Source organism: Pseudophryne corroboree, chromosome 4, assembly GCF_028390025.1.
Source record: "Pseudophryne corroboree isolate aPseCor3 chromosome 4, aPseCor3.hap2, whole genome shotgun sequence".
In the NCBI taxonomy this organism is placed as follows: Eukaryota; Metazoa; Chordata; class Amphibia; order Anura; family Myobatrachidae; genus Pseudophryne; species Pseudophryne corroboree.
The window spans coordinates 662123703-662136901 of NC_086447.1; the positions used below are offsets into that span (position 1 = coordinate 662123703).

Below are 13199 nucleotides of genomic sequence, written 5' to 3' on the forward strand. Positions count from 1 at the left end.
ATAATCCTGAGCCTTAGGTGCTCTGCGCCCTATTTCTGCTCACACATCCCCAACCTATCCCTGACCCACTAGACCCATAGCTGTTTCCATGCTTCACGCTGAGCTTGCATGCACATGTAGGCTAGTGCTGGGGGTGCCCAACATTAGGGATTGCCTGTCCATACAAGGCCCCCCCTCCCTATGCGAATGCCTATGATAGATATAAGTAAAAACATTGCCTGGATTTGGCCATGAGATTTCAAGGTTTAAGGTTCTATTCTATATCCTAAACACACAATAAAGCAGAATGAATTGAGTATCACCCCTCCATGTCTGTTCTGAAATGTAAATGTAAATTTTCAAATATTGTGGAAAGGCAAATTGAAAGGGGAACTGGAAGATTGCATAGCTGAAAGTTCGCACCTCAAGTGAAACAGCGAAACAGCTTGTTCCATTGCAGAATTCTGTTTGCTCATAATGTTGCCACACTTTTGCTCAGCTTTACACAAACGCTTATAAATGTAAGGTTGTTCTTATCATGGCCACAATGCACTTACTTTTCCTAGTCCAGGAGTATCTTTCACTTTATTGACAGCCCTTAATAAACATGGCGGTGCAGGCGGAGGACAAGTCTGTAGAATTCCGCAGAAGCTTGTGGAGAAAAGTGGGGGCTCTGACACCAGTGAAGGAGCTGTCCTCTGCTTCTTCTTTTTGGAAGACAGATTTAATTTCTCTGCAGCCCTGGAAGAATTAATATGAGTAGTTACAAATCGAACCTATGAAGTGAGGTACAACATTTACTTAGTAAACTTCAATGTGTCAGCAAGGAAGGAATTTAAAGGCAGTGATAATTAGTGCTTGCTAGCAGGAAACATAGTCCTAAAATCGAATTATCTCTGCACATGTTACATCTGCCCCACCTGCAGTGCACATGGTTTTGGCCATTAGAGGAAAATGTTGTGTTGTAATCAACCTTGAATTAGGCTCTGTGGGCCAGATGCATCATTGCTTGGAAAGTGATAAAATGGAGAGTGAGAAAGTACCAGCCAATCAGCTCCTAACTGACCTGACACACAACAGTTCCCAACTATTCCTCTATACATGTCAGTACACATGATCTCTTAGATAATCACAGTGTAACTGTAACTCACGGCTTTGTGACAACATAAAACATTTATTTTAGTAAAAGCGGAAGATTTAGTCATAAAAAAGAATTCATTTGCAAATTACTGTAGCAGGCTTTGTACTTTTTCTGAACTAAAGCATTTACAGCTGACATTTTCTTACTATTGCATAGACAATGCAGAAACATAGAAAGTCATATTCTATATTCTAAAACCCAAAAGGCTTTTTGTCCTTTTTTGACAGCTTTAACCTTTTCTATGGTATTTAAACATTATAGGTCAAATGTAATAGGGTGCGATTTCAGAAAACATGCGACTTTTACCGCAAATTCGCACGTTTTCCAAAAATCGCAAATGTAATTTTTGAACGTATACCAAAAATCGCAAGCGAAAAATCGCATTCAGATGTTTTCCCATTGAAAACAAAGAAAATCGCAAATGTAATAGGATGCGATTTTTCACTTGCACACAAAACCTTTACCAAAAAGTGGTCACCCACAAGAGTAACCCCACTTAACCTCACGGTTAGCCGCAGACTGCAAGTTTCCCATCATTTTTGGAACCAGGACCGGTCCAAGAGCCCGGTGCTAGTTGCTTAAATACGGGGAACCCCAGTCAATTTTCCCCCGTATTTTTGTAACCAGGACCTGCTCAAAGAGCCCGAGGCTGGTTATGCTTTCGGGGGGGACCTGTACGTGTTTTTTTTTTTTTAACACTTTCTTTACTGTTCCATACAGAAGCATGCACGGATCTCACTGATCTGCGCAAGTTTCTGACTAAGTAATAAAAACATGACCTAAAATCTGCATGTTTCCTTTACTAAAAATCGCAAAATAATCGCATGCGAATTCCGTTTTAACCTTAAAATTAGCACCCTATTATATCTGCGTTTTTTTGTAAAAAATCGCAAATTACAAACGTGCGATTTGGTGCGCTTTTTTTAGATACCTAAAAATTTGCACCCAATTACATCTAGCCTATTATCTCTGATCCAGCACGTGCAAGCTTCTACTATTATATGTATGCTAGCAACATGTTATATAAACTTAAAACACTGAACAAGAAAAATGTGAAGTGACATCTATGATGCCGCACGTTTCCCACCCATTTTTAACTAAAATAGTCTGAGCTTAATCGGTGCTAACAGTAAACTGAATTTATCTTATTTTCTGGAGATTTTAAACCATAAACTCTAGTGGATATACACCTGGGTATACACCATCCGAAGGTGCAACACAGGGATGCAGCAATGTTATGTAACAATACATCGCACCGCCATACACACTATACAATTAGCTGTACGATGGTGCAGCATGTAACTACACCAAATTGGACATGGAATCATCCCACTAGACGTGCAGTGCATCCAATGGTAACATTCAATGGACGACAGTCGCGAACAAGGGATTGGGGGTAAACACTATATGATGTGTTCAATATATTGTGCTGATCCTAGTTGGGACGACATATTGGACAATAAATTGTAAAGTGTGTATTATTATTATCTTTTATTTATATGGCTCCACAAGGGTTCCGCACCGCCTAACAAAACACATAAACAATGAGCAAGAAAACAATGACTTACAATAGAAGACAATGTAGGACAAGTACATGGTATATAAACATTGCTGCATCAGGGGACAGGACGGTGAATTGTCAGGGTGTCAGAAATCGGGGGCTAAGGGTGTGTACACACGGTGAGATCCTTGCTATGGCCGATTTTCACTTGCGATTTCCCTTGAACTCCCCGGAGCCCAGATAGGACAGATTTTGACTAACTTTTCTTGAGATACGGACTATGTGTGCTTACGATTTTGGCTTATGTGAGATGTCATTGACATGTGAGAAGAACTAGATAGTACACCGATCTAGCAAGGATTGACTTGCCTGCACAGTCTATCTTTTCTTGCGATGCCGACCTGGCGGGACCGCGCATCGGGATCGCAAGGTGACTTTCACCTTGCGATCTGCACTAACTTTTCTTACGATTTTGACTATATAGTCAAAATCTTAAGAAAAAATCTCACCGTGTGTACACACCCTAAGTGCTGTTGTAGGGAGTATGGGTTACAAAATGGTCTAAAGGAGGGAAGAGGGCCCTGCCCGTGATAGCTTAAACCCTGAAGGGGATTGTCAGACAGACAGGGCTGACACAGATGGGTAGAAGTGAGCATGTACCCAGCTCTAGTTAATAATAAGATGACTTGAAACATTGTTACTCATTTTTCTGCAGCTTAGTGCAGGGGTAGACAATAAGCAGCTCTCAACTTCCAGTTGCTACTGCTCTCTGGCGCTTATCATCTCCTGCTAGTTTGCAAATCAACAGTCTTGAAGTATTCATTAAGTGCTGTGACACTAGTGAAACACCTAAAAACATGATGTCGTAAATCCAGCTAGTCCACAGATACTGTACAGTATGTTACTCTGAAACTGCAGGTCATGCTCATGGTTACGTGTTACGTTAGAACTCACGGTAAATGCACAACATCTCTGCCACCACAAAAGGGAATCTGAAGCCCCTCCTGACGATTACTGTACCACAATTATGTTTATTCAAACGATAATGTTACACCTAAGTAGCACAGATGTTAACAATTTCTACAGGCTTTCAGCAATCACACTAATGGGTCCTACACGCTGACAGATTTCACTGAACGATATGAACGTTCTAGTTCATTAATGAACGAGAACTTGTTCACATCATTCGGTGTGGAGGCAGCAATGATGCGCGGCCCCGTGCTCGTTCATCGTTGGTGCCCCGTCGCTTATGCATGCAGGCCAATATGGACAAACACATCCATATTAGTATGCACTGCTATGGAGCCGGGTGACAGGGGTGTGAAGAAACTTCACTCCCCCCGTCACTCCCCACCTGGCGCCGGGTCGCCCATCGGGCACCTCAGCGGCACATCGCCATATGTGTAGGCCCCTTTAGATTAATGACGGAGAACAAATTGCTTCCAATGCTTAAACAAAAGTTACAAAAAGAAAACACATTAATATATATGCAAATAGTTATTCTTATTGAAATAAAATAAAAATAAAAACAGAATCACTAACTTACGCAATAGGAGTCACATGAAAAATGTATGGTACCCCCCAGTCTGGCAGACTATCCGTTAGGTAATGGTGGACCCTGAATATGAGCTATAAATATAAATCCTTCAATGAACTAAAAGAAGTTCCATCTCACTACCTGCATAAGGTTATCAATCGGGTATGTTTACTAAAGTGTGGGTTTTTGGAAGTGGAGATGTTGCCCATAGCAACCAATAAGATTCTAGCTATTATCTTTTAGTAGGTCCTAGAAAAATGATAAGTAGAATCTGATTGGTTGCAATGGACAACAGCTCTACTTCTAAAAATCATCACTTTAGTAACTATTATCTAGGATTAAGGGGGTTTCCTGGCAGATGCTTCCAATACACAATTTTTGGGGATCTGAGAATCCTCAGCTCTAGCAAAGTATAGGTATGTATTATGACATGCAGAAGTAGTTGGTACCTGCGCACCGAGTGTTGTGTGTTTGGGCGACCTGCTGCAAATAAGGTGACCAGCCTCTATAATGAAGATTTAGCGCAGCAATATCTCAAATCTAAATATGCATTATGACATAAGTGACTTCAATTGATTCTGATGTGAACAGTATTGCACAACAGGATATGAAATTCCATCGGACAGGATGCCGGCTGTCAATATCCCAACAGCGGCATCCCGCCCGCCAGAATGCCGGCAGCGGGGTGAGCACACCCTGCGGGCACGGTGGCGAGCGGGGTGAGCCATAGGTTATATTCACACTCTATGGGTGTCCACAACACCCACAGAGTGTGAATAGAACCTGCGGCGAGCGCAGCGAGCCACCGTGCCCACAGCCTGCCAGGGGCCTCCATGTGCTCACCCCGCTGCCGGCATTCTCCACGGGCTCTTTGAGCCAGTTCTGGTTGAAAAAATAAAAGGGAAAAAATGACTGAGGTCTCCCTGTATTTTAACAACCAGCACCAGGCTCTTAGACCCCTCCTGGTTCCAAAAATATGAGGGTAAAAAGACATAGGCATCCTCTATATTTCTTGAAACCAGAGCCGGACTCAATAGAGGTGACCCTTGTGCTATTTTGGGGACGGCGACGGCCTGGTTGAAGATTTTCTGCAATGGTGATCCGATGCCTAGGATGTAGCTTGGATTACTACGGCAGCAGGAGACGTCTACTTGTAGTAGATGCTCCTGCTGCATTTACATACAGAGGAAGCAGCAGCGATAGCCACTCTACCCACATCGGAATTAGCCCCACTGTGCACTACAAATGAGGCCCATTGTTGCTGCCTGCTGCATGTATTATCAAAGTTACTTAGAGTATGTACTGGGCTGTAAAAGTTAAGGCTACAGTAATTTCACACCCACTACATTCCGCTTAACTTCATTCTCCAGTACAGAGGTAATATGTTTAAAACAACTTTAATAAATTATTGTGTTGTGAAGTAAAAAATAATAATCTTTTACAGCTGATTTTCACATAATTTATTTAATGTTGAATGTGCCAGATTCAGCATGGAACGCATCTATGATACGTTTGCATGCTGAAGCCCTTTTGCAGTGTGCGGGGCCATCGACACCACCTTACAGGTGAATGCAGCATGGCATCCCCTCTGCTCCGTCGCCTCCCTGCATCAGCATGTGTGTATGCATTTGCTGATGCAGAGTCCTGTCACTCATGATGTCGTCCGGGTACATATAACTCCAGTGTGCACCCAGGCTTTACACATAACATCATTAGAGGATGGCGTTATCAGTACTTGCATTCAGGTTGCCGCCTTCGTACACTCTTGGGGGTTGTTCATGAATAAGCCTTAAATTCAAAATAATAATAAAATAAAATAATAAATAATAATAATAATAATAAACTTTTTCATAATTCTTATGCATTTACTGATGTGTCAAAGAGGAAAAGTGGTGGCCAGAGGTAACACTTCTCTTGTGATTGTCTTTTTCATATATTACAGTGCTATGTCTGGATTCATACTATGCCAAGGGATAGGCCAAAAGGAAGATTAACCGATATAGTGACTGATTTGGTGAGAACACATACACCACCAACCGGCTCCTCGAATTTGCCCACCCAGTTGTGATGTAAATCCCTGCAGCCAGTGTATGGGCAGTTGGCGAGTTGTTGGCGAGTATTGTCATATACAGACATGGCAATACTGTATATCTGCAAGATACATTCGTATCGTCTGTGCTGCATGGCCAACCCCATACATACCGTATGTGAATGACGTCGCTCATAGACATATCCGGTGTACACACCTGCAGATGCACTCAAGATATAGCGGCCATTCAATCTAACAGGCGATATATCTAGCCGTGTGTACCCATATTTAGACATCCTGTTTTGCGGTGATGCAGGAAGTCTCTAAGCCCTGAGAAATGGGACTTCTTTGTACATCACCCCCCACAATCTTAAGTCATTAAGCATACAATATAAAATTATTGATACACCATTAATGTAATGTTGAAACAAAAAGCATATGGTGTATATGCATCAACTATAGCAACGGGTTGGTATCGATATACCGGCGCCCGTCATCCCGGCGGTCAGAATACCGACTGCGGGATGCCGGGCGCCAAAATGCTGACAGTGGGGCAAGCGCAAAAGAGCCCCTCTTGGGCTCGCTGCACTCGCCACACAGCTGGCAAGAGGGAGAATAGGCGTCTGTATCCTGGTGGTCAGGATCCCGGAACCGGAATGCTGAGCGTCAGCATCCCGACAGCCGGGATACTGAATGCATCCCATAGCACCATGTGTTTTATGGTCACAACTAACTGCAATATTTTGGTGAGATTTCTGTTATCAGTTTTGTGGCTTTGAAAATGTACATTTAAGGCTTTATTCAGGTCGCATTGTGATAGTGATGCAGAATCTGCAATCTAACCTGAATGGGGTCCTTAGTCCTAACTAAAAAGGGCATTAGACATGGTCGGAAATTATGACTTTAAGGGTTTCACAAATGGCCTTTGTGCACACAAAACATTTACAGTACCTTTACAGAAACACAACAAATGACATTATGAATGTAGTGCATCAGAATTTAGTATGTAGGTAAAGTCGATCCAAATAGTAGGATAACACACTGTTAAGTATAATCCTATTGTTAGGTAGCCAAGCTGGTGAGAAGACAGTCCAACCTTACAACATATGGCCAGGGTCATATTAACGCACAAGGTAGCTCATATTCATACAAAATAACAAAGGTCTTGTTCTGCGTGTTGCTATCTTTCTGAAGATATCACTGGCATAAGGTACAATGAGGGACCCACTTGCTGGCTCAGTTAGGCATTTTCTGGGTGCAGGGTGTGCGGTCTCCCTGGGCAACATACACTCTGTACATATTATGGATATGATTATGTATATAATATGGGATAATAATCACTATGGAGAACCTAAGTGGCAAAAACACTATAGTCAAGCACAGGGTCGTATTGGCCCACAGGGTTACAGGGGAAACCCCTGGTGCGGTCCACTGCCTGAGGGTCCACCCCCTCCTCTAGGGAACAGGTTGCAGACTGTGCACTTGAATTATACATCATAGATATGTCACATTACACTGCAAAGGACAATGGTGTATTTTCTACAGTGCATTGCTGTTAATAATCTGGTACCTTATCATACATGGACTAGAAGTTTTTGCTATATATATATACATATATATATATATATATATATATATATATATATTATCAACACTCTAATGGTTAGCCAAATTTCTATGTTGGCTTTCCAAACCCCTAAGATTGAGGGGGTCATTCCGAGTTGATTGCTCGCTAGCTATTTTTTGTAGCGATGCGAACAGATAGTCGCTGCATATAGGGGAGTGTGTATTTTAGCTTTGCAAGTGTGCGATCGCATGTGCAGCCGAGCAGTACAAAAAAGTTTTGTGCAGTTTCTGAGTAGCTCAGAACTTACTCAGCTGCTGCGATCACTTCAGCCTGTTCAGGACCGGAATTGACGTCAGACACCCGCCCTGCAAACGCTTGGACACCCCTGCGTTTTTACAACCACTCCCAGAAAACGGTCAGTTGACACCCACAAATGCCTTCTTCCTGTCAATCTTCTTGCGATCGGCTGTGCGAATGGATTCTTCGTAAAATCCATCGCTCAACAACGATTCGCTTTGTATCCGTACGACGCATTACGGTGTATACTCATGCTCAGTTCTCACCTGATCGCAGCACAGCAAAAAATCCTAGTGTGCGATCAAGTCGGAATGAACCCCTGAGTCCCTACCATTGCTTTTTCCCAATGGGCCCTTCATGCCCCAGTCCTACACTGGTCATACAGGGTGCATGTAACCCATGTGACAGCTGGATGAGGCATCTTGACCTATCTGTTGCCAACCACTGACCTAAGAAATCACAGTACATAAGAGAGTTTAAGACCATCAATACAATTTCTCAACGCAAATGAGAATATATAGTTGCATATAAATTTCTTAAATGTACTCTTAGTTCCTTTTATAGTCTAAAACAATTTTACAACGTGGAATCTAGATTCCTATGGAAAATGAACAACGACAGATAATGTAATAGCTAATCTTGAAGTCAGTTGTGCAATATATACAGGTTGAGTATCCCATATCCAAATATTCCGAAATACGGAATATTCCGAAATACGGACATTTTTTGAGTGAGAGTGAAATAGTGAAACCTTCGTTTTTTGATGACTCAATGTACACAAACTTTGTTTAATACACAAAGTTATTAAAAATATTGTATTAAATGACCTTCAGGCTGTGTGTATAAGGTGTATATGAAACATAAATGAATTGTGTGAATGTACACACACTTTGTTTAATGCACAAAGAAATATAAAATATTGCCTAAAATTACCTTCAGGCTGTGTGTATATGGTATATATAAAACATAAATGCATTATGTGCTTAGATTTAGATCCCATCAACATGATATATCATTATGGTATGCAATTATTCCAAAATACGGAAAAATCCGATATCCAAAATACCTCTGGTCCCAAGCATTTTGGATAAGGGATACTCAACCTGTACTTACAACTCGGCAAAATTGATTTACCAGTCCGCGGCGTATCTGACTGCTACAGCACATTTTTTATTTACATAGTTCTATTTGTTCCCATCTACTTTGCAGTTTAATTCTGAATATAAATTAGAATCAATCATCAACCTGATTTTCACCACATGTGGGATTAATATCTCCTATACTGGAAAAGTGCTACATTTTATCCCATCTTTTATACTGCTGCAGATTAATATTGCACTTGCATTTATGCAGAGCTAAATTGTATATTTTCCTAACAAAGGATAATTTTAAAGCCAAAAGTATTAACCAACAGTGTGGAGTACGAATAAAATCACTTTCCTTTAACATTTATAAATGCTTCGCTGTATGAGCACATTTGTAAAACTTGCTCAAGTGTACAGTAGTTGAAACTTTGACTACTACATATATGGATAAAAACATACAAACAAGTGGAAAAGTAGAATTGTTTTGGGATGACATGCACATAACTGGGTGTGGATCATTGGGTCCACCCTAACTAGGTCAACAGTCACTACGTCGACCACTATTGTCGACATGGACTAAAAGTCGACATTAAAAGGTAGACACAGGAAAAGGTTGACAATCTTTTTAGACTTTTTGTTGTTGTAGTTTACTCCGTAAAATCAGCGGGAACCCAAATTAGTGTACCGCGTCCCCTCACATGGCTTGCTACACTCACCATGCTTCGGGCAAGGCGCCTCGCTGCACTCTGCACAAGTTACTATTCTCAATCGTAGTCCACGTGGATCATAAAGTATGAAAAAGTTCAACAAAAGAAAATAAATGTGAAAAACTCATCTTCACAATTTCCTGTGTCGACCTGTGCCATGTCAACATATTGGCAATGCCAACCTTTGAACCATGTTGATACTAATGTATGTCGACCAATAGTGGTTAACCTATTGACTGTCAACCTAAGTGTGATAGACCTAACAACTGGATACCCACATAACTACATCTACCCAGGTGAATTATTATAGTGAAAAGCTTTAAGATAAGAAAGTTCTATTTTATATTGTTACAGTGCACTAACTGCATAGGCTTATCTCATGTATATATTTTATAAGAGATAAAGTAGATGTGATTGACACTAAAATCCCAAGAAGATAATATTAGAAAACCGTTATCATCTTCTTGGGATTTGTATACTATCCCGTTTAATCAGGTGACAAGTCACAGAACACTGTTTTCTAATATCTTCTTCTTTGGATTTTAACACCAATCACATCTCCAACTGTATATCTTTTGTAACTGTATGCCTGTGGATTTGGTGTTGTTAAAATTGTTATGTTTTGATTAATCATAGCCTAGTTAAGTTATGTGAAAATTCTATTGCTTTGATTGGTTGCATGTTGGTATTTCCATGTAACATTTGAATGATTATTGGTTACATGTTGGGCTAGTCTTGTCAAAATCACTCTGATTGGTTACAGGCTTTAACCCTCTGACAATTACATAATTACCGAGAGGTCCTACTCACAAGAGCGTATGTTCTAGAGGGGATAACAGTGGACACAGAGAGAGAGAGAGAGAGAGGAGCAGAATTTAGAATGCAGAGGCTGCAGAGTCGAAAAGGGGATATAAGTTTGAATGAAGAGATGAGATAGAAGGAATGTTTTAGGAGATTGAGGGTAAGTCTAATTAGAGTGGGAGGGCTAATCATCCACCAGAGTAGGTTATATGGCTATAAAGCTGTCTGCATTCAGAGGGCCTAATTCAGAGATGTATGCGTTTTGGGCATGTGCAAATCATACTTGCCTACTCTGCCGGATCGGCTGGGAGGCTCCCGAAAACCAGATGGCACGCCCGGACCCCCAAAAGGGTAGGCAAGGCTCCCAGAGCTGGCATAACCACTCTCAGACTTCTGCACCCTGTAGCCGTCCTTTACAGTAGGCGGTCTGGGGATTCTGATTAAGCAATTCACACTGAATCGTGCCATCGCCCCCTCCCCCCCCTCCCGCTTTTAAATGCCGGTAACATGGGCATTGAATAGCGGGGATAATAGCATATCCATGTCCCGAACCCGTTCATCAGGCCCCCTGCTGTACCGACCTGGCTTCCCCCTCCCACATGGGGCAGGCAAAGAGTCGGTAAGTACTGTATGGTGCAAATCTGTGTCTGCGGGAGGTGCGAGCTAAAATGTGCAAAAAGTGACCCATTTCAGTGCTCAAACAGATTACTTGATTTGTGCCCTGCGACCTCCCGTCACTTTAGATGGGAAATCAGAAGCGCAAAACAATTGAATCCCCCCATCGTGTTAAATGCAGTAACAGTGGAAATAGACAGACCTTCATGCGGTGATTAAACAGAATAAAACCAAAAAACATGTACATGCACACACAGGCATACTGAATATATACAATGTCTATACAGTAACTCACTTTAGTGCATGAGCCTCACAGTCACTGATGGAAGATAAGGAATAGAGAGCTGTAACTCTGTCACGCTGTGACTTTTCTGCACAGCTCTGAAACACTGTTGGGACATCATAGAAGAGCGCCCTGTCTGGACACCGACTCTGCATGTTAGGAAAAGTTAGGGTGAGTGACGGCAGGCCTAGGGCCGATAAAGCCGCTCATCAACACAAATCCACGGAGCAGCAGATGGGGAGGAGGGGTCTCAGATACTTACACAGACCACTGAAGACCACCGCCGGTGCCGAGCCACCAGAGCCCACCAGGATCATGCGACTAGAGGACGGGCAGCGTTATGGTCCGAGAGGTCTATGGGTGCAGGTAAGGCCTGGAGCTGCACCGGGGGAGCCATTAGCTGAGCTCTACCAATGGAGCGGATGAACAGGGGCTGCTCGGTTAGAAGAATGAGGGGAAGAGTGAAAGCCAGTGTAGCCATCCAATCAGCATGGTCTGGAAATCGCATCTTACGCCCTCCCCCCAGCCCTGTTATTGCGGCAGATGTACAGCTGCCTTAACTCCTACCGCGGCCCCGCCCCCCACTTCAGTCTATAATTGTCAGCTGGGGGCAGCGCTCTCGCTGCCTCCCATCCAGATTTAGCTACGGTTTCACTGCAGAACTGAGAATAATATAAAACAAGTCAATATAACACATCTGTGTTATAAATATCATCTTTATATTATTCTAATCACCAAATCAGAATATCTGCCTCACCACACCGCACGTCCCTGTGACAGGAGCTGATTGGCTGGTACATCTCCGTCCACTTTATCTCCCAAGGCTTAGTACATAGACCACCCAGAACCACTCCTTTAAAAAACTGAAAAACTGTGCCATATCTGAACAAAACAAGTTTAGAGTCCAACTGCAAAAGAGCCTCAAAATTCTCAGACAATGATGTCTGAGGATCCTGGAACATGTCATACAAATGATTATTGAACAAATTAACTGAAAGCTCCATAATGAGATTAATTTAGACTGTTCTCATAATTAGTGTAATTTAGAAGCACAAAACAGCTGTAAGTTGGTAAATTTGTGAGTCAAGCATTTGGCGATTACTGGCCTGGTTGCCTAGTTACAAACTCACCAACAGTAAGCAAGCAGCTTTATATTGTTCAATAAAAGTCAAAAACTGTCTGTCAAGAAACAAAGGAAATAAGGCATACAGTACAACGATTTACCTGAATGACACACTACTGTTACCCACCACTATCATTTATTTGCAGACAGTGACAAATTAGAAAGTATATTTCAACTTTGAAGAATGTCTTCATGACGATTGCTTTGCCACTTGCATTAAGAGCCTGATTCTAAAGTGCCACCATGCATATTTTATAAAGTTATGAAATTTGTACTTCAGCACTGATGAGACCAAATTATTACAAATACTGCAAGCAAAAGGAGATAGAACACACTGATGGAACAAGAGGCTGTTTTTTTATTTTCAGAAAGACAAGTAATTGCCCATAATTACAAAATAGAAATAGCAAACCTTCACTGCTAACCTGTAAGGATAACTATGGGGGTGATTCAGACCTTATCGTAGATGTGCTAAATTTAGCACATCTACGATCAGCTTCCCTGACATGCGGGGGGACGCCCAGCACAGGGCTA

At 41.9% G+C, this 13199-nt stretch overlaps 1 protein-coding gene across 2 annotated transcripts in view; it reads right to left on the minus strand.

Moving 5' to 3' along the window:
* Positions 1-13199, minus strand: part of KIF26B (kinesin family member 26B) — a 707075-nt gene that overhangs the window by 279184 nt on the left and 414692 nt on the right. For both annotated transcript variants that reach the window (XM_063917809.1, XM_063917810.1), the window contains one exon: positions 537-720. In XM_063917809.1, coding sequence (XP_063773879.1) covers positions 537-720 — 184 coding nt within the window. The remainder of the gene's footprint in view (positions 1-536; positions 721-13199) is intronic.